At 53.3% G+C, this 26,252-nt stretch overlaps 1 protein-coding gene, 1 long non-coding RNA gene and 1 other non-coding gene across 18 annotated transcripts in view; 1 reads left to right on the plus strand and 2 right to left on the minus strand.

Annotated features, from left to right (window-relative positions):
- On the minus strand, window positions 1-26,227 carry Chd3 (chromodomain helicase DNA binding protein 3). 16 transcript variants are annotated; one of them, XM_006532881.2, is made up of 40 exons: window positions 25,864-26,227; window positions 21,420-21,532; window positions 20,701-20,871; window positions 20,348-20,469; window positions 18,764-19,050; window positions 18,399-18,529; window positions 18,113-18,263; window positions 17,777-17,970; window positions 17,273-17,503; window positions 16,900-17,103; window positions 16,555-16,766; window positions 15,855-15,986; window positions 14,971-15,070; window positions 14,433-14,624; window positions 14,093-14,293; window positions 13,666-13,803; window positions 13,264-13,385; window positions 12,935-13,108; window positions 12,359-12,500; window positions 12,067-12,198; window positions 11,093-11,210; window positions 10,790-10,914; window positions 10,392-10,623; window positions 9,916-10,082; window positions 9,275-9,452; window positions 8,828-8,893; window positions 7,812-7,897; window positions 7,520-7,653; window positions 6,835-6,979; window positions 6,518-6,680; window positions 5,899-6,020; window positions 5,649-5,784; window positions 5,438-5,539; window positions 5,121-5,252; window positions 4,481-4,589; window positions 3,794-3,926; window positions 3,300-3,541; window positions 2,199-2,362; window positions 1,864-1,990; window positions 1-1,206 (listed from the first exon to the last, which is right to left on the minus strand). In XM_006532881.2, exons 1-40 carry the CDS (start codon window positions 26,117-26,119, stop codon window positions 960-962), a joined length of 6,333 nt encoding a protein of 2,110 aa, XP_006532944.1. In that variant the 5' UTR covers window positions 26,120-26,227; the 3' UTR covers window positions 1-959. The 16 variants fall into 16 exon arrangements, with proteins under 16 accessions (XP_006532944.1, XP_030101674.1, XP_006532945.1 ...); XM_030245814.1 differs by having other exon boundaries at window positions 17,777-17,952; window positions 18,113-18,251; window positions 20,348-20,472; XM_006532882.2 differs by having other exon boundaries at window positions 18,113-18,251; window positions 20,348-20,472.
- On the minus strand, window positions 7,246-7,389 carry Gm22442. The gene has a single exon (XR_003949948.1).
- Gm32483 overlaps window positions 25,718-26,252 on the plus strand; it is an 18,557-nt gene continuing 18,022 nt past the window's right edge. Inside the window, exon 1 of the long non-coding RNA XR_003949707.1 lies at window positions 25,718-25,806. This is a non-coding gene — a long non-coding RNA (predicted gene, 32483). The remainder of the gene's footprint in view (window positions 25,807-26,252) is intronic.

Here is a 26,252-nt window from a genome sequence, read left to right on the forward strand (position 1 = left end):
GAAAGGAAAGTATAATTTATATGTACAACCGATAACCTGATACAGAAGAAGGGATTGGGACAGACCAGGAGTGGGAGAGAAAGACTGGGAAAGGCGGCAAGGAGGATATGGGGGTTCCCCATGCAAACTGCCACTCCCTGGCCCCTCCTTGGAGGGGGAATGTGCCCGAATCTCCCTAGCCTGATATCCACTGTGTTGCTCGGTCCCACAGGCAAGACAGGCTCCTGACTAGGTCCCTGGCCTGACCTACTCAAATTTAGTCTGTATCCAGGCCTTGAAGAGGGAGGATTTCGTCCCCTAGAAACCTGAGCCCCAGCGTGGGGGTCTGCCCCATGCCTGGCCCTCTGTGTTCCCCCCACCCTTTCTAGGTCACCTAGAACAGGCTGGGGAGCTCCTCTTTGGCTTGAGGGAGAATCACCCAACCCTTACTCTGTGGGGTGGTCCTTGGTCCCTGGGGAGGAGAACAGTTCCTACTGCAAGATGCTGACACACAGGAGGTAACCGAGCCAGTGAACAGCAATCAGCTCGCTCTCTCTCACTTGTAGCTGTTGTACCCTCCATTTGGAAGAGGGAGGAAAAGTGCCATGCAGCCCCCCCCCCTTCCCTTCCTCCTCCCGCTATTTTCATCTTTGTAACAAGGTTCCCCTCCTCTTTGATGATCTCATAGAAGTTCCTAAAGGCCGGGCAAGGCTAATCCCCCACTTTGGCAGGAGGTGGAGGTGATACTACAAGAAAGGCCTGGGAGGCTCCACCTCCTCCCTCCCGGACAATCATTTATTGGGAAGCTGTGTATATTTGGTGGTGGGGCATCCAGGTACTTGGAAGACCCTGTTAACCATCTCCCACCTAGACCTCTTCACACCAGCACAGTCTTCAAGGTTTGGTGGGAAAGGTGTGTGGAGGTGGAGAGAGATAGGGGTCCTCTTGAAGGGAGGCATTATAGAGGGGCAAAAGGGCTCCTAGCCCAGTGGTGGCCCAAGGGGTGGGGAAGGTGGAGGGTTGGCAACAGGCCCCAAGGCCTGAGATGTGGGTCGGCTCCGGGGTCGGGGCCTAGGTGAAGGGCAGGCCTGGGATCCAGTCAGTCGTCTATACAAATCACCTCCCCTGCTCGGGGCTCCTTCCGATCCAGCCCCAGCCCGTCTGATACCAACGCCCCCACCATTTCCTTCTCTTTCTTCACCAGCACTGGAGGGCCGTTGGTGGTGGCTGTTTGGGGAGACAGGTAAGAAAAAGTCAGCCCCCACATTCCAAATATCACTCCCTGAGAACAACCTATCCTTACTGCTAAGTCATTTCCTGCCACTTCTGATTTTTCTTATAAATGTAGAAGGATTAGATTCCTCTTGTACCAAGATGTGACAGGTCTAACTCTCTGGCTTTTCTGAATTCACATTCACTTCCCCTTGAGGAAACCAGGTAGAGGAAGCTCAAGTGGGCGATATGAAACCATACGATGGGTAAGGCTTTTGCTTTCTTGTTTTTTTGAGACAGGGTTTTCCTACATGGCTGTTCTTGAACTAGAACTCACAGAGAACCACCTGTTTGTGCCTCCCAATTGCTGGGATTTACTGTGTACCACCACACCCAGCTGGTTTCTTTTTGGAGCTAGCATCTCACAGAAGCTCAGGCTAGCCTGAGGACTCTCAGGAACCCTGCTCTGCCTCAGCCTCCTGGTTGGGGTTGTTGACATGGGGACAGAAGGGATACAAGGGGATGATGGACAGAACAACCCAGAACAACTCTCCCTAAAACACTGGACACTGACAAGGAAGAGGAACAGGTCTGAAGCAAGACAGGGGAGTCAAGCAGGGATGGAGTTTGGATAAAGTCAGGGAGAAGAAGGCACCAGAAGCACCGTCTAACCTGTGATGAAGGACCCTGCAGGCATCTGGCTGTAATTGGCGCCTGCGGCGGCCAGGGCCCCTACGGGTGCGGCGCTGAAGGCTGCCCCGTACCCCGGAGGTGTGGCGTAAGGACCCGGGGGAAAGGCCTGGAATAGGAGAGCAAACTGGGGTTATTAGGGAGTCCACAGTTTGGAGGGGAAAAAAATGAAGCTCCAGAGTTACTAGGCAGGGAGACTCGGGATGCAGACCGTGGGGAGCAGGCTGCTTCCCTCCACGTGCAGGATTCTGATGGAAGGTTTGTGTATATGTACAACGGGCACCGACAGGAAAATGAGTTAGGGAAAAGAGGGTTACCGGTGTGGGGTGAGGCTCCGTGCCCTTGCTGGCCAGCCGGCTGAGGATGCTGCGCTCGGACATCTGAAGGCGGGCTGCGATGGGGGGTATTCGGGACAGCGTGGCTGGCAGGCGGGTCACATCTGCCTTCATGTCGCTCAGCAATTCCTCCAGCTGGTTCAGAACTGGGGCCCGGGCCACAGAGAGAGAAGGGCAAGAGAAAGGTGGAGAGAAAGATGGAGCCAGAAAAAGGACAGTCAGATGGACAAGTACAGTCAGGAAGAGAGGACACAGACATCAGAGGACCACAGGCCAAGGACAAAATGGCAGAGAGTAGTCAGGAGAAGAGTGATTGGGAGGAGGAGAGCAGCAGGCCACACAGAACAGATGGAAACAGAGAAAAAGAAAGAGTATGGAAAAGAGGTAGGGGAAGACATTGGAAGACATGGGGTCGGGGTTGTCAGAACATCCCACACTGGAAAAGGGAGGTTTAGGGGTCGGGGGTGATGGGGAGGAAATAGGAGGCGTGCGGACAGTATGATGTAAGGACTCAGTTTTAATACATGTTGGCGAGGGAGTTAAAGAGTCAGCATTATATAGAAGTAGGTCCTGAGGCGGGACAGGAATCAGGCGCTACACCAGGCTCTGTTAGGTGGTTAAGATGGCTCTGGGACCTAACTTAGAGTTATCAAGGTAGGAGGGTGTAGGAGAAAAGGTTGAGGGCCAAAGGCAAGCTTTATGGGGTCCGCCCAGGGGGAGATGGGCAGTTGTTTTCACTTCATAGGGTGAAAGAGATACAAAGAAAGTGACCTGTGGGTCATAGCTAGGGATATCTGCGGTGTATACACACAAACCAAGGCTATCAGGATCACAACAGGTGTCACCACGTGGTCCCACTCACAGGGATCATGTCCCATTTTATGAGGTGACTGGTACTCTACTGGTCGCTGGTGTGAACCGTATCAGGAATGGGCTTAGACAAGGGGTAAAGGCTAAAACCCAAAAGGGTGCCAGCTGGGTCAGAGCTGGGGTTAGAGGTCAGAGGGCAGTGGTTCGGAGGGTAGAGGGGTAAGGGGGCGAAGGGTGTGGGAAGGTTTTGAAGGGTGCGGGGTGAAGACTTACGCAGCGTTGTGGGCCCTCCCCCGCGCGGGGCCACCGCGGCCCTTACCCTTGTGCAGGACAGCGTTGGCTGGCTTGTTCCCTGCCAGCGACTCCTTGGAGAGGTGCTGGTGGCTCTCGGCTAGGCACTCGGCCTCGGCAAAGCGGGCGTGGAGGGCCATGGCGGGGTGCGCCGGCTCCTGTGACAGGTTCAGGTAGGCCGCCCGCCGCAGCTGCTCCTCGATCACCAGCGCCTGCTCCAGGAGCTAAGGGCGCAAGGCAGGGGCAAAGACAAGTGAGTAGAAGGGCCGGACCCAGTACTTGAGAGCTACTCTGTCCACTGTTGGCCCAGGAAACTCCAGCTCCACAGTACAGATCCAGAGCCCAGTTCCCATCAGAAGGTCCACTTGGGTCTGAGCCACAAGTGCTACCTCAACTCTCACAACGCTAACATTCTTTCCAGCCCACATCCAAGCCAGGCCTTTCTTCATCCCACTCCTCTCCTTTCTCATCCCCACCTTGAACCTCCGGGCCAGGAATTTATTTTTCATCTCCAGGAAGTTCCCCTTATTGGCTTCCGTTTTAAATGGTTCATTGATAATGGCAAACTGAGCGTCATTCTGGATGTCTTGCCACCGGGCATAGCCATGGCTATCAACGGAGAAAAGGGAACTATCAAGGAATTTAACTTCATGGACTTGACTGTGAGTCCCCAGAATGTGGCACAAGCCTCCCCGGCCTGAGTGTGGGCCCTTCTTCTCTGCAGTTCCCCTCTGCCCTGGCTAAAGATAGAATTATCTGGGAAGTAGAACCTCAGTTGAGAAAATGCCTTCATAAGGTCGGGCTGTAGGCAAACCTATAGGGCATCTTCTTAATCAGTGATTGATGTGGTAGGCCCAGCCCATTATAGGAAGTGCCACCTCTGGAGCGGTGGTCCTGGGTTCTATAAGAAAACAGGCTGAGCAAGCCATGGGTGTAAGTAAGCAGCGCCCCTCCACGGCCTCTGCATCAGCTCCTGCCCCCAGCCTCCTGCCTCTAGTTTCTGCCCTGACTTCCCTGCAAGATGTGCTACAAATTGTACCATGAATCAACCCTTTCCTCCCCGAGGTGCTTTAGGTCATGGTGTTTATCAAGCAACAGAAACCCTGACACCTTCTCTCCTAGTTGAGAGAACCTTCATAATCTTGCAAACAGACAAAGGATACAGGACAATGCCAGCCAGAAGCCAGTAGTCATGCCTCCGGTGCCAGATCTCATTGAGTTTCCCCGAGGAAATAGCTGCTCGTTCCTCATTCTGCCACAATGTGTGCAGCTCTGCCGAGAACAGAAGAGTCGTGTCAGATGTGTGATCTGCATCCACCCCGGATGTGCACACATACAGCTGAGAAAGGACGAGGACTAAAGGCTCCTCAGGAACCGTGGGAGGGGCTGCAGGGGTGGCTCACGCAAAGGAGCAGACTTCGGTTCACAGCCCCAACATGGTAGCTCACAACTGTCTGTAACTCCACTTATAGGGGATACAGTACTGTCTTCTGACCTCTGAGGGGACTATACATATGTGGTGCATACACACACATGCAGGTGAACACGTAACATGTAAAACAAATCTGAAAAAATTAAGTTACAAGAAGGGGAGCAAGCACTAAGTGCGCGCAAAGCTAATCAGGAACTTAATCCTGGCGGCACAAAAAGTTACAGACCAATGGGAGCCTGGTAGTAACTTAAGATCTGCAAGGCTCACTGTCAGCATGCACCATTTCACTGAAAGTACTTGGAATTAAATGTTTCAGGCAGCCTTGGACACAGTGCCACGGTGAGGAGCAGGTAACAGACAACTTCTCACACCTGTGAAACCACCATCGGCAATGTTGAACATGAATCTCGGCTTCTCCACCTTCTCCTCACGGCGCCCATTGGGCCGTGGCTCATCTCGAGGAGGCCCAAGTCGAAGCTCCCGATCGGCTTTTACATCTTCTGCTAGGCCAAACAGTGCAAAGCTCACACCTCAGGACCGCTTCCTTCTAAGTCCCAAGACTACTTAATGCATCAATTCTACTGACTCTTCCAACAGCTACCCACCCAAGACCCAGGCATCTGTTCCCCAGATTCCACCTCCCCAGATACCCTCAGGGACTCAGGCATCCAGGCCTTCCACCCATTACCTCTCTTGCCCAAATCCCCTGTTTCCCCCTCCGTCCTCTCCCTGTGTTCCTGTACATCCAATGGCTTCTCCTCCCCCCTTTCTCCTGGTGTTGGCTCTGAGGCTGTGGGAAGAGTCAGAAGATATGAAGAGAGGCTGTTACTCTCACCCCAAGTGCAGAAGAGGGAACCCCAAAACTCAAATCCCCATCATCAGTGGTATAATACACCCACCAGACTTCTCCCTGTCTCCTCTGTATCCAGGTTCAGGCTCTGTCTCTCCAGGTACCCCTGGTGCTTCATCCTCTAAGAGAATTTTCCTGTGTTCTAGCCGTTCTCCCAGTGATGGGGCTGGGCTGGGAGAATCGACCTGGTGGAGGACAGAAGAGTCAAGGTGAGCTAGAGAGTTCCTAGGCACCCTGATGCCAAGATCCCTCCAGACTTTCCACTCCATCTCCTCAGAGAGAACCAGGTGTGCACACACCTCTGCCTCCATCTTTTCCCCCACTTTGCTGTTCTTCTCTGGCTTCTCTTCCTGGTTCTCAGTGTCATCCTTGTCCAGCGGTGTCCTCACACCATCTCCCTTCTCACTTGGAGCTGGAGTAGCTGTGAGTGAAGGCGCAGTGCTATGGTTTGGCTGTGACCTAAGTACTCTCTAAAGGGTCACATGTTGAAACTTAACGCCCAGGGTAAAGTAATAAACTGGCAGGAACGGAATCCAACCTCAGTGCTCACAGGTGGGGCTTAAAGAAGATAACCAGGGCTAGATAAGGTCATGGGGCGAGACCCCATAGTTGAAGCCTGGTGGCTCTTAAGAAGAGAGAGGGGAGGATCTACATGCATGCTCTCTGCATTTCACCATGTGACAATGCAAGCAAGGACTCTGCAAGCAAGAAAGTCACCCCCCAGATGCAGCTGCTGACCTGGAACCTCTAAAACCATGAACCCAAATAAACCCATTTCCTCTATAAAGCTGTCCAACTTCATGCATCTCACTATAATCACACAAACAGCCTAGTAAGAGGGGAAAGCAGAGATTTTTCCACCCTGACATCTGGCCACCACTGCTTGCCTCTCCCACCCCAATCCAGACTCCCAATTACCAGGCTTAGAGGTACAAGGACTGTTGGTTGTAGAAGCCTCAGGAGTGGTGGGAGATGTTTTGGTTGGAGAGGAGGCTCTGGAAGAGCGCTTGGACTCAGCACTGGGGTCAGGCATCAGCTCTGGCATTGACCAGCGTCCATTGATATGCTCAAACTCTTGGACCTGGGGAAGTTCAGGGACCAGGATCAGTTCCTGGCACTGGCCATGTAGGAAGCTCTAGTTTCCTCTCTCACACCAGCCTGGCCAGGGCTCAGAGAGGAAAGACAGTGAGTGACTGAACAGTTGGCCTGATGCTCCAATGAGGAAGGACCAATACCTTCTTCTTGACGAGAGACATGACTCCAATGCGGGTCAACACCTGCTGGCGACTCAGCCCCTCCCGAGGGACCCCATCCGCAAACGTTTCGGAGCCATCTGCCCCAGGCTCACACAGATGGCGCATGAACAAAGACACATAGGCCCTGAAAGGCACAGGGGTAAGAGGAGGGTTGCAAGGACTCAGGAGGAGTTCAGATGCACAAGATGCAGAGCTCACTGACCCCCGAGCTTCAACTCCCAGGTGCTTCCAAGAGTCCAGCCCTGGGCCTCTCCCTCGCATCCTGACTTGCTCACTGGCCCCATCAGCCCCCACTGCACCTCCTGGGACTCAGCTCTTTGCTCCAAGGCCCCATCAGTCAGCATTTCATCCTGTTCACCAGCTCCTCCTGCCAGGTTATCATGGCCAGGTAAATGTGAAGCCAGGCCGGCCCGGGTGAGGCCCCTTCTTCAAACACCTCTCTCTCCCATAGGGGAGGAGGCCTGGCCCCTTTACTCTAGGCTCTGCTGAGGGGAAGTGGGGTAGGCTAAGCCCACCTCCCAGGAAATAGAGCCTGGTAATGACATAAGGTAGGGAGGCGGTGATCAGCTGAGTAAGGTCACATCACATGGTAGCCGAGAGGAAGGAAGGAAGGTCCAAAGCTCTGAGCCCCAATTCAATTCACCCCCAAGTCCCCCACACTCACTTAAACTCCTTCTCCGTTTTGCCCCTCAGGTCTCTCACTAGCCACTGTGTGGTGAACGCGTCCTGGGGTGGCATCCCCCAGCGCATCACAGCGTTAAGGAAGGCCTTCCGTTGTCGAGTATTGAATCCCAGTACCTGAAGGGGGGTGGGGGAGAGAGGCGGGGCCACGAATGACTAGGAGCCTGAAGTCCCTCTCTACTGCTGGTGGCCCAGCCTCGGTTCCCAATGTACCACCACCCTCTCCACCATCTTCTCCCTAGAGATCATGCAAAGTGCCCAGGCCAAAGTCTCACTTCAATGTTGCCCCCAACCCGAGCCAGCAATGGAGGCAGTGGCTTGTCCTTCTCATTTCGAAGCTGCCTCTTTGACTGTCGACGGCCTAAGGGTAAGGGTGACACTGATTAGTGGAGACGCCCCCTCCTCTAAGCCCTTCATCTTCCTTATATCCATCCCCATAGTACACAATACACAGGGCTAGCCTGTGTCACGTTCACCTCTAATTTTCTTTCAAGCATGTTCTCAGTACTACTACCTACTAAGGCTAAGAGAAGCCATATTTAAAAACTAATAACAAATACTTGACAGACAATGTTACTCATGAGAAAGTGAGATAACCTAATCTTCCTGTTTCTCTCTCTCTCTCTCTCTCTCTCTCTCTCTCTCTCTGCCTCTCTCTCTGTGTGTGTGTGTGTGTGTGTGTGTGTGTGTGTGTGTTTATACCATCAGGCGAGGTTGTGTTGGTCAAGACGCCAACCCCTGGACTTGAGCGATCCTGTCTGACCTTCCTGGTAGCTGGGCTATCCACTCCAAATTCAACAATGGAGAGATCATGGCCTTTGCTTTCTCCCTGTGTGTGAGCTTCAATTTTCCTACCCAAGGGGCTTTATTTCCTTTCTAGGCACAGGCTGCCTGTGTAGTGAGAACACCTCACACTCACAGTCCTCCTGCTTTCCGTGTTGATATTAAAAGTGTGTGCTACCCATGTTCCCACCCAAAACCAAAGTATTTTTATTGCATAAAAATAGGGGGCGCAGGGGTTAGAGAGATGGCTCAGCAGTTAAGAGCCCAGGGTCCAATTTCCAGCGCCCATATAGTGGCTCACAACCATCTGTAGCTCCAGTTTTGGTGGATCTGACACCCTCTTTTAGCCTCTGCAGGTATCAGGCACACAGGTAGTATACAGATATACATACAGGTAAAAAAATACACAGTAAAAATAAAAATAAATCTTTTAAAAAAAATAGTGTGCTTAAAGAAAGCTAGAAAGTGAAGTGAGAGAATAGAGACAGAAAGTCAAGAAAGACGCCACCTTCAGGACGCTCATCAAAGTCTTCATCCTCTTCCTCGGACCCCACTGAGTACTCTGACTGGTTGTCTGTGAGGGGCAGAGAGGATTCGATGGTAATCAGTAACCATACTGGGCCCTCTCCACTTGGCGTCTTCCTCTTGGACATTTCTCCACCTCCTCCCTGTCCTTGGTCCTACTGGAGACTCTGGGTCATACATCCTGAGCCATCTTTAGCCTTTGGTACACATACTTTACCACTGTGACTCCTGCCATAGCTACTCTAAACAGTGAGCCCTGAGTGCTCATGGATCCCTCTGTAGTCCCTAGATGGTTAAATCCCCATGAATCCATCTGACCTTAGAAAAGTCTCCTGATCCATCCCAATCACCCAGCCTTTCCCTTTGGACAGCCCCAGCCTTGGAAGCTCTATCCATCGCCCCTTCCCTTCCGGTCTCTTGCAGCCCTCACCTTGATCCTCCTGGGCGGCATCGTTGTAGTTAACCTGCTTTCTAACCCGCTTGCCCTTGCCTAGGTTGCGGGCCAGGTCTTCTTGCTGCTGCTCATAGTGATGTCTCAGTAGCTTCTCCCAGTAGTCAGGATCCACATTCTCCTCCTGCTTGATGATCTCTCGCTCGATCTCCTCAATCTGAGAGGCAGCAGAGGGAAGTCTGGCAGCCTCCTTCCCAACTCGTCCCAGGGCTGCATCCCAATCCCTGTCTCCTGCACTGGCCAAATCCTGCCTGAAGCTTTCGGACCCAGCATGCAGTTTCTGGACGCTGCACATTCTTCCTACCACCTCTTCCTTGCAGTGTTCTGGCTCCTCCTCTAAGCCTCCCCTCGCTCCCCTTGCTCACTCCCATAGACTCAGAAGCACCAGTCTGTGACCACAAGAACTTTCTGTGTCTAGGTGCCTTTCCAAAGTCCAGTCTCATCTATCAAAATGATAAACTGTCTGAGGTACACTGCTGCTTTTTGCTGGGGACCAGGATGAGAGGATAAATCAAAAATATGAGTGCAAGAGAACACTCCTACTTCAAAAAGTAGTGAAAGGCACTCACTGCCCTTCAGAGATGGCCTTGGAGATAGGGTGTGGTCCCCAAGCCTCTCACCTTGTCTTCTTCACGCACGACATACTGTGCCACCTTGAAGGAGCTGAGGTATTCGTTCATGTTCTGCACATCCGTGTCCTCAGTCGCATCCTGGTTACGGTCCAGCAGTCGAGCGATGGCTTCATTGTCATAGTGGATCACACTGCTATCCTCCTCCTTATTCTCTCCTGGCAGAGACAGAAGAGGACCTGAGGTGTTGGCCAGAAACTCAAGCACAGTGTAGCTGGGATGGGTGAGATGCCTTTCCTTCTCCCTCACTGGGCCCTGGAGGAAGAGACTGCTCCCTGGGGGCCCACATCTTAGTGTCTTTTGCCTTATTTCCTTAGGTGGCTGTCCCTTCTCTCAGCACTATTAGGAAGAAGGGATTTGCCCTTTACAGGCTGAGAGAAGTTTGGTTTTTTGAGGGTTTGGGGGGGTTGTTTTTTGAGAGCTTTTTTTTTTTTTTGGAGGGTGGGGGTTCCCAGGGACTACCTCACCCTCATTTTCATCTTTGAATAGCTCCTCGGTGCCAAATTTGAGGATGTCGTCCAGCTCCTGCTTGGACATGGAGCCAGCCTTGGAGCCCAGGCCTGGCCGCACCACTAGGTGTGTCAGCATCATCTTTCTCTTAGCCACCTGTGTGATTCGTTCTTCCACAGAGGCTCGGGTCACAAACCGGTAAATCATCACTTTGTTGGCCTGGCCAATCCGATGGGCTCTGCTGAAGGCCTACAGGGGCAGGAGAAAACGGAGGTCAGCCAGGAGAGTGACAGAAGCTGACACAGGGTCGGGAAAGGTCTTCTCTCTAAGACCCATCCCTGAGCAGGACAACGTCCTTCAAGAACCCATGTCAACTTGCTGAATGTTACAGGGGATGCAGGATGCAGGTTCCCACCTGGATGTCATTATGGGGGTTCCAGTCAGAATCGAAGATGATGACAGTGTCAGCAGTGGCCAAGTTGATGCCCAGGCCACCAGCTCGGGTGGACAGGAGGAAGCAGAACTGTTGGGCACCAGGGGCTGGGATGTGAGAAGTAAGAGGCCGAGTTTACCCCTGGTTGCTGGATGCTCTATCAACCACTACATTCTAACTGCTAGTCTAAGTTTCCAGCGTCCCCGCCCCGTCTCCCATCCTAAGGACACGGCAGGTGTTCTCAGGCCCTCCATGTCCCTAGATAGCACCGTATTTCCTCCTCACCATTGAAGCGATCAATGGCCTCCTGCCTGAGGGCGCCCGTGATACCACCATCGATGCGCTCATACTTATAGCCTTCATAGTCTAGGAAGTCCTCCAGAAGGTCTAACATTTTGGTCATCTGAAAAAGGGACAGCAGGAGTCCAGAAGACCACAGCAGTAGCTCAGGCCTAGTTCCCCAAAGCACCTTTTACATCAACCAATCCCCAGGCCCCATACCCCAAAAGAGTCACCCTGCTGCCCACTCCCATGTCTACTCACTCTACTTAGCCCCAGCCCTCCAGTTCTATCTCAAAGTCTTTTGATTTAAGATCATTTCTAATAAGGCACAGCTTCTCTGAGACCCATGAAAAGGTTTCAGAGAAACCTATGTAAATACTTTGAAAATCACATAAAGCTGGTGTGTCGTTTTCTCCTAAGTAGAGGTGTATATACCTTTCATCAGAATCCTAAAGGCCTGTGGTCCCTACTGCATTCGCGAATAAGGCTGGTAACTGGTACGAGTCTCTTCTTAGGAACAAGGGTGAGCCAGCCATGCCAGGCCTTTTATTTTTAAAGACAAGGCCTCACTGTGTAGGCCTAGCTGGCCTGGAACTTGCTATGTGCAGGCTGGATTAAAGGAATGCACTACCACACCCAGCCCAGACCTTTTATACTTTTGTTTGTCCAATGCTAGGGATCGAATCCGCAGCCTCATGCAAGCTACAGAAGTGCTGTACCACTGAACCCAGGCATCGGATCTCTCTGTTCACTAGAATACACGGTCTCTCTATGTTTAGACTGACTTCAGCCCCAGCAGCCCAACTTCAGGGATTAAAAAGCAGACACCTGCCACCTTGCCTGCCTGAGTCAGGACAAGCTGTGGGCAAGATCTTGGCCTTTCTTAACAGAGCCACAGGAAGGAGGACAGGAACTGAGGTCTGGCTGGTGAATGGCAACAGTGTGCAGATACAAGAGGGAGCAGAGGGGACGGTCACCTGGGAGAAGATGAGCACTCTGTGTCCTTGCTCCTTCAGCTTGCGCAGCATCTTCTGCAGCAGCAGCAGCTTCCCTGATGACTTAATAAGCGCCCCACCCTCATAAGCCCCACTGGGGAGTTTAGGAGACTCCTGAAAGGAGAGGGGTTAGGAGAAACGAGGGTCAGCAAGCATCCTCCTGACTCCTGCGGTGCCCGCCCGGAGAGGCCAGGGCAACCCAGCTCCACCCGTGTCCAAGGCAGACCCTCCCCGAGAAGCAGCCACACCATCTGTCCCCGCTCACTGTCCCTACCATAGCAGCCACGGGGAAGAGGTACGGGTGGTTGCAGCACTTCTTAAGGTCCATCATGATGTTAAGCAGGGACACTTGGTTCCCACCACCTCGAGAATTCAAGGCCTCAAAATTTCGAGTTAGGATGTACTTGTAGTATTTCCTAAAGACCAGGGTAGGGATATACAAGAGATATGAATAAAAAAGGAGCCTACTTCTTCTTATTATTTTTTTAAACAGGCTTTGTATAGCCCTGGCTATTCTAGAACTCACTCTGTAGACCAAGCTAACCTCAGACTCTGCCTCTGCCTCCCAAGTGCTGAGATTAAAAGTGTGGGCAGGCCGGGCGTGGTGGCGCACACCTTTAATCCCAGCACTTGGGAGGCAGAGGCAGGCGGATTTCTGAGTTCGAGGCCTGCCTGGTCTACAAAGTGAGTTCCAGGACAGCCTGGGCTATACAGAGAAACCCTGTCTCAAAAAAAAAAAAAAAAAAAAAGTAAAAGTGTGGGCAGAAACCATTTCTAATGTGGCCCCAACTCTAGAAAAGCTACCACCCAAGCCCCACCCACAAGTGTGACAGCCTGTCCCAAGTCTCACTTCTGCATGGGGCTTAGCTCCACTCGAACAATGAGCTCGGTCTTGGCTGGCATGTTCTTAAAGACATCCGCCTTGAGTCTCCGAAGCATATGTGGCCCCAGTAAATCATGCAGTTTCTTAATCTGGTCCTCTTTGGATATGTCGGCAAACTCCTCCAAGAAGCCCTCCAAGTTGCTAACAGACACAAAGAGAGAAGAAATCAGACAAGGGCAGAAGTTCTCTGACTCTGACCTTGGCTCTCTTTCCTAGGTCAGATGAATCTTCTAGAAGTCTTTGTGCTGCTCCCCCCGCCCCGCCCCGCCCCGAGGACCCCCGAGTGAGCCACTCACTTGAACCTCTCTGGGGTGAGGAAGTTGAGAAGGTGGAAGAGCTCCTCCAGGTTGTTCTGCAGCGGGGTCCCCGTCAGCAACAACTTATGATCTATCTTGTAGCCATTGAGGACCCTGAAAAACTAGGGGGTGGGACAAGGACAGGCAAGGGAAAGAAATGTCTTTTAGTGGCAAGCGGCTGACTCACCTCATAAACTTGTCCCAGTTGTCAGCTGGCGAATTCCCATTTCCCTCAGGATCAGAGAGCCCAGTCCTAGCCTGTTCCCTCCTACAGACGGTCCTTTCTCCCCTATGACAGGAACCTTACCTACAACAGCCCAGACTAGTTTTGTTATAGTTTCTTTAAGGATCAGCACAAGTCCTCCACAGCCTCCAAGTCCCCAGCCTGGGGACCTCACTCACCTTGGACTGGTTGTTCTTGAGTCGATGAGCCTCATCCACCACAAGACAGGCCCAGCGGATGGAGCCAAGCGCCGCCTGATCGATGGTGATCAGCTCGTATGATGTCAGAAGGACATGGAACTTCACCTGTGCCTCTCTCTGCCAACAGAAGCATTGCCCGTTCATCCGCCTCTAACACGCACTAACTCCCGCATCCCCAGCCCTTGTTCTTCCCTCAGGAAGCTGGTTATTCTAACTTCAGCACTGAACAGGCACTGCAGATCACAGCCTGAATTTCCACCCCTGTGCCAGTGCTGATAGAGCTGCACTTGCTCCCAGGAGGATCTACTGTGGAGTACAGAGCCACAAAGATAAGGAGAGGAATCCCTGTTTAGGACAAAGAAATGGTAGATCTGAGGGTCTCAAAGCATGAGATAGAAGGACTTACCTTCATCTTGAAAGCTTTCTTCCCGCCTTTTATGGCATTATCCTCAAACGAAAACTCGTTTTCTCTTATGATGGCCCGGCTGTCCTTGTCGCCCGTATATGTGACCACATAGAACTTGGGTGCCCACATCTGGAACTCCCGTTCCCAGTTGATGATGGTGGAGAGTGGAGCACTCACCAGGAAGGGACCTTTTGTGTGGCCCTGGAGTCACAGGTGGAATGCCATTAGTCTTGGCTCAAGGGTGTGCACACCAGTCTGCCTGCTGCCTGCCCTAGCCTTACACCCTCCTAGTCCAGGCTAGACCTCAGTCCTCCCGGGAGGCCTAGAATTTAACACACACCTCCTTATACAGTGAGTAGAGAAAGACGATGGTTTGGATGGTCTTGCCCAGCCCCATCTCATCCGCCAGGATCGTGTCAGTGCCTTGGGCCCACGAGAAGCGCAGCCAGTTCAGCCCTTCCAGCTGATACATGTGCAGTGTGCCGCCCGTGGCTGTGATGAACCTTGGCTGAGTCTCATATTTCACTGTTGGCTGTGGAGTCGAGACATGGCAAGGTTCAAGGGAACAGCTGAGGGTGCTTCTGCCCCGCCCTAGCACTGGTAAAGGTGGATTCCAATTTCCTCAGCTGTGGACTGAGTTGAGTTCTAGTCTTCAGTCTCCTTCCGCCCCCGGTCCCTAAATCATCACCAAGTAGCACTACTGGGAAGGGCTGGCTCGTAAGGAACTGGGTTTTGACTGCAGGTAGCACCCAACTCCTACAGCCCAGTCCCTCGCCCCTCTGCAGAGGGCAAGGTTGAATGGTGGAGGAAAGCCACTGTTGAGAGGCAGCTGACAGCTCCAGTCCCAATGCTGTAGTGGCAGGGAAGAGACAACTTACATCGTTAGTAGGTGAACTGGGAGGCCCATCACCCTGTAACTCCTTCTTCTTCTTCTTATACTTTCGAGGCTGTGCGGGGTCCTCGCCCATAATTAGCTCACTGGGAAAAGAGTGGGTGTCTAGTGAGGTCTGTCCTGGGGAGATCTCCCACTTTTCTAAACCCATCCCAGACCTGCCTCCCTCCCTCTGCCTAAACCCTTCTCTCAGATCCTCTCACTTTCTTTCTCCAAAGCAAATTCAACAAAAAACTCTAATTACATTTACAGAGGACAGGTCACAGGACAACCGTAGAAACTGGTTCTCTCATTCCACCATTTGGATCCTATGAATGAACTCAGGGTGCCAGCTTTACTGGCAGGCTCTGTTACCCACTAAGCCATCTTGCCAGCTCTATCCTACACTTTCCACCTCCACCCCTGGGATTCCTTGAGCATCCATCACTCTCTTCCATGTAGCCTCCTACCAATTTCTCAGACCAGATCTTACTTCCTCTTCTTTTTTTTTTAGATGTAGTTTTTAATCTATCTATCTATCTATCTATCTATCTACCTACCTACCTACCTATCTATTTATTTACTTACTTATTTATTTAGTGGGAGGAGGGATGTCCTCAGAGGCCAGGAGAAAGTGTCTGGTCCCCTGGATCTAGAGTCACAGGAGGTTGTAAGCCTCCAGATATAAGTGCTAGGAGCTGAACCTTGATCATCTACAAGAGCTCTTAGCTTCCAGGCCATCCTTCCAAGCTGGCCAGATCTTATTGTTCCTCCTTATGCTACCCCACCAAACCCACCCAAAGCCTCAGCTGAGGCTGCTGCCCTAGCCTGGGTCTGTCTGGAACAGCAGCCTCCCCTTGGCTGTCATGGCTGCTGAGCGGGCGTCCTCACCGGTGTCTCCAGTAGCTCTGCTTATGGTCGTCGTACTCTGGGATGTTCATCTCATCCTCCTCCCACGTGGACTGGTCGTAAGGCAGATCCTTCCATTTCACAAGGTAGTGGTAGTTCCCCTTTTTATCCATACTGTTGAGCAGGAGACCAAGAAGAGGAGCAAGAGGAGAGAAAAATAATATGGATCATGCGTTGCACAAAGTTCTGATAAATACAGTGTCCACAAGCACAGCACCTGTTATGCTTGCCTTCTCAGGATGGTCTGTAAGATACCCATCACAGGACAGCCCAGAGATCCCACAGGATCACTCCCTCACCAGGCAGAGTTTGTGAGTGTCTAAAATGAGCCAGCCCTGGATCGAGGCACTAGGCTGAGCAGGAGTGAACTGTCAAATGTCCTGGCTAATTGCTCACACTTCGCTGTGAAGGAGCCAGTGCTAGGCAGTGGTAGACACTGCTCTGGAGACTGTCTCCCGGTTCCTGAGAGCTTGTTTTCATGCCCCATCCCCATCCTTATGCTACTCGAGACAGAGAATGCTGACTAGGCTCTCTCTCCTCCTGGTTTCTCAAGTTCCTTAGAAGGAGCAGCTGCAGAGACAGCCACCAAACCTCAATCGGTCATTTGGCTTACGTAGGCCTATCGCCACAGTTACAGCAGTGTCATAGTCCAGGTGGGCCTTTGCAGAGAGCAAGGACTCACCTATGGTTAATGATGCGGTGGACAGTCATCCACTCCGGCTTGATGCCGAAACGGTAGTACTTCTCCTCCATCTCCGCATAGTGCGGGTCCTTCACCTTGCGCTTGTCACTCTTCCCATCATCCTCACCAGAGCCATAGTCCAGCGGCGGGGGCTCGTCCATGTCATTTTTCCGTTGATAGTTTCGGTACATTACCAAGTGGAAGATTTCCAGCTGTTGGGGCACAGAGGGAGAGAGAAGAAACAGCCTCTAACTCCTAGGATGACGAAGGAGCTGGATACCCAGAGGACAGAGCGGGTGCCTGGGAGCTGGAGCCGAGGCCGAGGCAAAGGAAAAGCCTTTGTACCTGAAGCTCCTTGGCCCAGGAACAGTGCCAGTAGGACAGTCCCACCCACTTGACAAAGAACTCTCGCTCTGATCTGCCTTGAAGAGGACGAGGGGGTGGGACGTCTGGGTTCCCGTCTGCCTGCTGCGGTGCTGGCACTGCCACAGGTGGCTCCCCCCATCGCCAATGCAAGATCTTCTGAACACGGCCCTTCAGCACAGGACACTTCAGGATGGTGCATTAGAGAAAGGGGAAAGAAGGAGGGGAAGAGAGCCCTTTGTTAGGTAGGACAAAGGTACAGCACAGGGTCGGGGCTGAGGAAGGACGAGCTGGTTGGTATCTGGGCCTCAGAAATGGGTGAACGGTGGCGCTGGGAGGATGTGATTCCACTTACTGTGCATCGTGGGCACAGCCATTCGCCATTGGGAATGTCAGGCAGTGGGGGGTTCAGACAATGGATGTGGTAGGAGGAGATGCAAGCGTCACAGCACAGGAGCTCCCCGCCGTCCTTGCACACTCGGCAGTACTCCATGTGGTCATCCTCTTCCTCCTTCTCTCCCTCCTCCCCTTCCTCCTCATACTCTTCCTCCTCCTCCTTGGCCTCCCACTGCACCCCCTCCTTCTCCTAGGAGGTCAGATGCAGTCAGACACAGACAGAAGAAGAGAAGGAGAGACAGGAAAACCAGGACGACTGAGCCCCAGATGTGCATAAGTCTCCTGGGACCTACCACCCAGGATACTCCGACTTTTCAAACTTAATGACTCTGGGAGTAAGGGGTTAAAGAAAGGACCCAGTTAGGATCCTAGGCACTTGAGTACTGCTGAGAGGCCCAGAAAACCACAGCAGAAAGCAAGAGGAAAAGAGGCAGGCAGGGCAGTGAGGGCAGCAGGTACTCACACAGTGGGGGCAGCTCCACTTGCCCTCAGGAGCCCGGTCAAGCTCGGGGTCAAGGCAGACGAGGTGGTAGGCACGGGGGCAGGTGTCGCACAGAATAATTTCCCCGCCCTGCTGGCACACCTCACAGTAATCCTGGTGATCCGTCTCGTAGCCGTCAACTTCCTCCTCTCCGGTCACTGCAGGACAGCCCAGGACTGTCATATACCCCAGTCAAGACAGAGGGAACAGAGAAAAGAAAGGTATTCAGGGAAAGACAGAAGGTCTGAGTATCTGAAGCAAGAAAGACAACAAAGGAATAGGGCACACAGAGAGGCTCACACAAGGGGATGTCCTCACCCTTCTTCTTCTTCCTTCCTGGCCGACCTCGCTTCAGCTTCTTGGCACGGACAGGGCCATCAGGCCAGCCTGAGGCACTATGGACACTACCACTGTCCAGGTCTGACTCCTCTGCCTCTGGTTCATGGCCCTCCTCACTCTGAAAAGCACACTGCCCAGACCCCGCTGCCATGAGGGAGGGAGGGGCACCCTGGATCCTCCCACCCCCACCCAGCTTCCCTCTTGGCCTAGGCCTGGGATTCAGCCCTTGGCACTCTGCGTTGGGCAGACGAGCAGGGTTGCTCACCGAGCCCGCCTTCTTCCTCTTGCCACCCAGCAGCCCTAGCTTGATTTTCAGTGGCGCCATCTTCTTCCCTCGAAGCTTCTTGCGTCCATCAGGCACTCGGGGGCTCTTATTCCGCCTCTTGTGGCCTGGACCTGAACGAGAATATGGAGGAGAGGAGAAAATCCGTGGGCCATGACACATCCTGGTGGAGAGAGTGCCCCCGGGGACTCTGGACTGCAGCACACGTGGGCCATGGCTTCACGTTTCCCTCTCCTGAGCCGCACTTTCCCCCCAGCCATCACCGCTGGGAAAGCATGGGTTGTGGAGTTGCAAAGCCATGCAGTCTGGAAAGCAGGGGAAGAGCCTGGAAGAAGAGGGGTTCCTACCTTTGCCCTCTTTGGTTTTGGCTCTTCTGATGGGTGGGGGCTGGATTTCAGGAGCAGGGGGTGGTGGAAGGGCAGGGGGGGGTCCAGATGGTGCTATGGGGGTGGCTGAGGAGACAGCAGCTGACACCTGCTCAGCCACAGCTGCTGCTGCTGCTGCCGCTGCCGCCGCCACGGCAGCTGCCGACCCTTTGAAGGGGTTATTGGCACTGAACTCTCTCCACTTGGCCCCCAGGATGGTCATCATCTTTGACATCGGGATCTTAGGATTCTTCTTAGCAATTAGGGGCCTGGAAATACAGACGCAGAAAACTCAGACCCTTCACAGATGGTCTGGGAACACTGCCATCTCCTGTATCAATTAAGTCTATGCTAACATTCCTGGATGGGGAAAGTTTGTCCTATTAAGAAAAATATTAATTTAAATAATGAGAGAAGTAAAAATAAGTTACAAGGAAAATATATCCTGTCAAGTCCCACCCTCACAATGGCATGCTTGCTTTGATTTTCTGCATTTTATTGAATTATATGGAACCTGAAGAAAGTTTCCCTTGGGATAGTTTGAAAGAGACAGACATCATGCTTTCCTCTAGGGGGTGTGGTAAGCTCCTGTTAGGACACCTATGACCCTCAGTGCTGGCAAACATACTGACTGTAGCAGGGGTGTAAGTAAGACATTCCCAAGGACTGCTACCAATTATCCCTTGAGGCTACGCACCAACATTCCTGAGCTATGCATTCAGCTGCCCACCAAATCCACACCGGCTCTTACAAAGCATGTATTTCTACTTTACAGATAAGAAAACCAAGCACCTACAAAATTAAGTACCTTGCCCAAGATGAAACTAGGGCACTGAACTGTTGTGTTAAACCTCAGCATGTACATCCATGGCACGGGAACTGCTGGGTGAAAACCCCACCCCCACCTCGGGCATTCTCATTAGTCTCTGCTTGGAAAGTCCCACAGCTGAAGCCCGCTGCTCTCAATGCATGATCTGTTTTTACTAGGACTTAAGAAAGGGTCCTGGGGCTGGAGAGGTGGCTCAGAAGTTAAGAGCATTGGCTGCTCTTCCAGAGGTCTTGAGTTCAATTCCCAGCACCCACATGGTAGCTCATCTATAATGTAACCTGATGCCCTCTTCTGGCACGCAGGTGTACATGCAGATAGAGCACCTCATGTACATAAAACAAATAAATAAATCATTAGAAAGAAGACTTGAAAACTCTTGGCCAATAATGGCACCTGGGTCTAGTCTAGAAAAGTTACAGAGAGGGAAAACAACAGAGCTGGCAGAGGAGAAGATTCAATCCTTCCTGTCCTCACTGCCCTCTAGTTCTAGAACCTTCTCTAATCTAGTACTAGACTCATGACCTCTGTCCCCACAACCTTAGAGAAAGACAGACACTTAGCTAGGATTGGTTGACCCCAGACCAAGAGTAGACTGAAATATGTTTAAAATTATTTCTGCACATGCCATGAATTTCTCTAGGACACATTTTCTTAGATTTTAAACAGATTCCAGAGAGGCCTGGCCCATCCCCTAATAACGAAGTATTTGTCTGAAAGGCCTCCTGGTTCTGTCATACCTCATGAACTGACTGAAAGCTTTGTAATTGGTAAGTGTGTGGTAGTCCTCCTCGGAGAACACGTGTTCCACATCCTCTAAGCCCCAGGTCAGAAGCAAGGTTGCGGATGACTTCTGCTCCACCTGCTGAGTGGGGGACAGGATGGTAAGATGGGGTTACCCTGGCTCCTCTCCCAGCATCCTTTAATACCTCTGTTAGTGTCCACCAGTCTCCTGCTCCCCTGTGTAGTCCAGTCCCCATCCCCTACAAAGTCCAGCTCTGGTGGCATCCCTCCATCCCTTACAAAGCCCAGCTCTGGCAATGTCCCTCCATCCCTGTGCCACTCTCTGTGCTCACTCCCTAACTCTACTCACCTTGTGTCCCCCATCCCCTTCTCCCCTTTTCCTCCTTTTTGTTTTTTTCTCTTTTTTTTCTCGGTGCTTCCTTCTTCGTTTCCGACCTGGTCCAGTTCCATACTCGCTGCCTCCACTCTCTGACTTCTCCCGGTACTCATCTCGCTCTGAGCCAAATTCCTCTTCACTGTCCTAAGGAAGAGAAATAAAAATAACATTTATTCATTCTCACCACGTGCCAAGAACTGTTCTTACTGCGAAACATATTTTATCTCTTTCCATCTTCACAACTACTCCATGGACCAGCAATTGATCTCTATTTGTTCACTTTTTTCAGAGGAAACCGAGGCACAGGGAGTCAAATAAACTGTCCAGGAAGGCAGAGGATTTCTAGGCTCTGAACTCACACCCGCTTCCTCTAAGACTGTAGTTTTCTTTTTCCCTCTGTATTGGGAATTAAATCCAGGGCTCAAACACGCAAGGCTCTGAGCTCCTCCCTCAGTAGACAGTGTGCCCTCAGTTCTTTCTCTCAGATGGCGAGGGAGTTACACTGACAACTGGACTCTGTACCAGGCTAGAGAAAGTGGGGTTAGGGTTCCAAGTCCAAGAGAGGCAGAGGAGACACATGAGAGAGGGGGTAAAGTCTCTTGACCCTAGGAACCCCTCTGCCCACGTAGCCAGGAACAGAGAAAATGTCATCTCTGGGAAAGGGCCCCTGAGCCTTGCTGGGGGACACTCACGAGCTTCTTCCGTTTCCTAGGTTTGCCTGGCTTGTTTTCCTTCTGCTTCTTAGGGCCTCGTTTTCGCTTCTTCACACCCAACGCTGAAGGCAGCAGCCGAATATCATCTTTATCTTTAGAGAAAAAAAAGTACCAAAAAATCTAAACTTGGAGCGTCCTTCGTTGTCCCCTTCTTACTGCCACCGTGGCACTCTCTAGGAACCAAGGCAATAACTCCTCTAAATGTCGCTGCCCCTCAACGGATGCAAACAGTGTTTCTAGTACTCTGGGATCCTCTGGTTCTGAATGGAGGTCAAGGGTCAGAAAGGAGGAGCAGCCAAGCCACTCCCTCTTCTCCCCTCCTGCTAACAAGGGACCAGACTGTAGGCCACCGGCGCAGACTGTGGCAGGTCCTTTCAGTACTCGCCAGGGCTCCTCCTGCCTTCCCCCTCACTTTGCCAGCTGGCAGCTTGCCCAGGAACCGGGGAAGCCATGCCCAGCTGCTGGCCTGGCCTGACCCCAGCACTTGGAGTAGGGAGACACAAGCTGGCAGCTCCCTAAGCCAGATGCTGAGGAGTGAGAGCCAGAGGTGGACACCTGGGCTCTCACACTAACACCCTGGGGCCCTGACATCCTTTTTGCCAAGAGGGAGGCCTGCCTCTATTTACATTTTCTTGGATAATCACACCAGCACAGCACTGGAGCAGAAGAAATTCTGTCATCCTCTCTTCCCCACAGGACCAGTATCTGCCTCCAACACATCCTAACTCAGCAAAAGCAGTCAACGCAATTCCCTAAACAGTCCTCCTCCCGGACGACTGGAGCCTACCTGCCTGCCTCCACATCTACTCCTGGAGGCTGCACCTCTATCCCACGCCTTACCTTTCACCTCTAAATCTGTCCCAGACATGCTGACACATCTATATACACACATTGCAGGGACACAAACAAGGACAGAAACACAGACACACCTAACATGTGCAGTCTCAGATTCACACACACACACACACACACACACCTGTACCTGCTTCAGCACAGCTATGGCCCTGCCTCTCTCCCCAGAGGGCGGGCCCAGGACAGGTTCTTCCCTGATATCCCACCACCCCATTCTCCCTGACCCCTGCCAGTCTGCTTAAGGTTTGGGGATCAGAGTTGTTTCTCAAAGATTAAGCCCTAATGCCACATAGAAACGGCCGTGGCTTACCTACCACCCCCACCAGTCACTAGACTAACCAGCCAGACCTGTCTTGTCCAAGTAGAGGCAGCTGCAGCCAGAGGGGAAAGCCAGGGCTTGGCCCAGCCTCTTGCCCTAGGACACACAATATTCCTTCCCTCAACAGCCAAGGGAAAATTAGCCACAATTAACACCCCAGGCCTGGGATTCCGACCTGATGCTACCTCTCCTTCTACCTCCACAATCCCGGGTCCCTGTGAGGAAAGACACTCTCGGATGGCGGGCGGTGGACGGCGTGTGGGCATGCAAAGGGGGCTGCCTGCCCAGAGGCAGTGTGTGAAAACCGATCCAGGGCTGTAATAGGAAGTCAGACGTCAGGCCCAGCAGCTGGCTCCCCTTAACTCTAGGGACTTGGGTTAACACGAACATGGAAACGACGACCGCGGGGCAAGTGGCAAGGGCAGGCCAGGCTATGCCAACTGGCTAAGGATCAGGGAAGTGGGCCGCCTGGGTCACCCTGGGTGTGTGGGGCGAGGAAGCCCGTGAACTCTACTTCCCACCCAGCCCGGCAGGAGGTTCTCAGTTTTAGGCCGACGTCGGTGGCCAGCAGAGGGAAAGAATGGCGAGGAGAGGCAAGGAAGGGTAATAAAGCAAATCTAAGCCCCAACCTCTGTCTCAGCAGCCTCTCAAAGCTGGCCGCGAGCCCAGACTCTCCCACTTCCCGGCTCAGATCTCGGGAAGGTGGGGAGGGCGAGGGCGGAGTCTGGCAGTAGGGCTGTGGGAGGAGCCTGGGCAAGAGCCTTGCTCCCGCCCCTCTCTCCTAATCTCGCCATCAATCTCTCACACTTATATTTATTTTTTTCTCAAATTCCCCTCCCTCCCCCACAACGAACCTCCATAATAGGTCTACTGCACATGCGTACTGAATGCAGGAGGTGGGTTTGTATTTTCAGACCTTTTGCAAAGAAACTACCAGAATTTTCCGCACCACCCACAATCATTTCCCCACCCCCATCCCCACCCCCCAAGGAATCACATCTATATATTATGTTATATTATTTCTCTAGACTTGCCAGAAGGGGGAGGGAGAAGAAATGAGGTTTTTTTCTTTAGCTTCCTGCTCCCTTCCCCCACCAACACGAATGCTATTATTTTAAACGTTCAACAATGTAAGGAGACTGGCGCGATGGGGGAAGGGATAAAAATTGGTCTTGGGTAAGAATGTAAAACAAAAATGGTGAGAATCAAAGCAGTCGCACTGAAAAACAATGGAAGGCTCTCACGAGTACAAATTCATATTCCAGAAAGAGACGAGGGCGGGCAGCCTGAACAGAGCTCCTTAAGAGGAGACTTATTTTTCCCCACACTGAGGTAGACGGATAATGAGTACGCTAAAAATATTTTCCGAAAGTTTTACCTCAGAAAGTCATCTGAGGGGGTGTATCTGGGTCATTTTGACTTGGAGGGCTGGAAGGGGGATGAAATTGCCCAGGGAGACAGAGGAGGTGAGATTTCATTTCAAACATAAAAATTCAAAAGCTTTTGACGCTTCTCAAGGATTCAAAAGCAAGGGGGGAGGGAGGACGCCACACAAAGACCCATCTCGACCTTAGGCTCGTTCATTCTCCTCTCTTACAGGCATCCAGTGCCGGGGATCAAAACCAGATCCGGAGTTCAGAACAGTTAGGCGAGAGTTACCGACGCCCTAACTCACCTGACAAGCCCCTCTCCCCTCTTTTTCACACCTTGCCGCAGGCAGCCCTGCGGGCAGCCCTCTCTCTCCTCAGGATCTTTAATTCTTCCCCCACTCCAAGGGAATCCTGAGGGCTCGCTGGAATAACTTTTTTCTAAACTTTTCCTCTTTTACAGGTAAACCTGACGAGGTTAGGGGTGAGGCTTTACCCAATACGCATTAAACACATTATTTTTAACACCCCCCACCCCCGGAAAAGCTGTCTCAACACGTGCGACAAAAAGTCACAGTGGTCAGTAAGACAGTTTTACAAATAACGTTTTAAAGTTTGGTGTGTGTGTGCTGCTCTGCCGCCAGAGACTTGGGGGTGTGGATGTCCCCAATCAGAGGTTGGCGACACCTATCCTAAAGAAGCTAGAAATCACTCTCCACTTGGAGGGTGGTCTGAGAGTTGCGCCACTGATCCAGAGAAGGGTCTGTCCCAAGCACAGCTGGACGTCCTACGCCAGTGGCAGGTGACTTGTCATCTCGGAGAAGGGTGCTGAGTGATGATGGTCAGGACAGAGCAGCTGGGTGGGCAGTTCACGCCCCCCAACGTGGTCAGGGTGTGTGGGTGGTTTCATCAAGAGAGTGACAGTGAATGGCAGCCACGTGAGAGTCACAGCTGGGCAGTTCGGCCACCCCAGACTGACGGGGTCACGAGGGGGGGATGGGGGCTGCACTTGACACAAAAGAGCCCGGGGCAGAGATGACGAGGGTGGGGCCGGGGGCATCTGGCTCCCCAGACATTCTCCTGTCTCTCTTCAAATCTGAGGTGACCCGAGACCTCGGCGGCCAGCTAGGGGGGAGTGGACGGTATGTCCAAGTCTTACTCCAGGAAGTGGTCTGCGTGGAGTGTGGCCACCACCTGCCTCTGGTCATCAGCCGCTACAAACATTCGCACGCCCCCTCCCACGCGTGCCACCGCACACCCCTAAGTTGGCGGGCACCGAAGTCCCTGCAGGTGGAGGGGCTGGTCCGCGGGCCACTGTCCCACCTCTGCTTGCCCAAGTCCCCAGCGGAGGGCGTCGGGTGGCAGTCAGCTCCACACCCCGAACCCACTCGGCTTCAGTCCGACCCCACCGGGGCCCGGCCCAAGGGGCGCTCACGCGGCCGCCCCTCCCCCACGCGCCCCTCCCCCCACGCCGCCGTCCGGTCGCCGGGGTCTCCGCGGTCCCTCGCTCGGCCTGGGAGGGGGGCCCTGGCTTCGCTACGGCCGTTTCCTGCCTACCCCCTCCCCGCCGAGGGTGAAAAAAATAAATCTCCTCCCCCGAAAGCCGCGACCAAGTGGCCCGGTCCGCGCGCGCAGCTCGCTCCCTGCGCTCTCCAGCCCGGGCGCGGCGGCGGCGGCGGCGGCGGCGGTGGCGGCGGCCGCGGTAGCGGCGGAGGAGGGGTGCGGCGGGGGAGGGGAGGAGGCCTGGCCCCAAGGCCGCCGCCGCCCGGACTGCCGGGCCCGTCTAGACCCGCCAGGCGCCCGGGACTCTCCTCGGCTCGGCCGAACCGTAGGTGCCGGGCCCCGCGGCTCCGCTCGGGCCCCGGGGAGTCGGACGGACGCTTACCTGGTGGCGGGGGCGGCGGCAGCGGCGGCGGCGGCGGCGGGAAGAGGTGGCAGCTGGGGGGGCTGTGGCGGTCGCGGCTCCGGTCGTGGCCCGGCCCGCGCCCGAGTACTCCCTCTTCGTCCTCCTCCTCATCGTCCTCGTCGGCCGCCTCCACCTCCTCCTCCTCCTCGTCGCCCTCTTCTTCCTCCTCTTCTTCCTCCTCCGACACCACCATCTCCTCCTCCTCCTCCTCCTCGTCCCTCAGAGGGGAAGCCATCCTGTGGCTCTGGCCCCCCCACCACCCCCCCACCCACCGCCCGCCCGCCTCCCCCACCGCTACCACCACCACCTCCTCCTCCTCCTCCTCCTCCTCCTCCTCCTCCTCGGCGGCGGCGTCCTCCTCCTCCTCC

The sequence above is a fragment of the Mus musculus genome, chromosome 11 (genome assembly GCF_000001635.26).
Source record: "Mus musculus strain C57BL/6J chromosome 11, GRCm38.p6 C57BL/6J".
NCBI classification, from domain to species: Eukaryota; Metazoa; Chordata; class Mammalia; order Rodentia; family Muridae; genus Mus; species Mus musculus.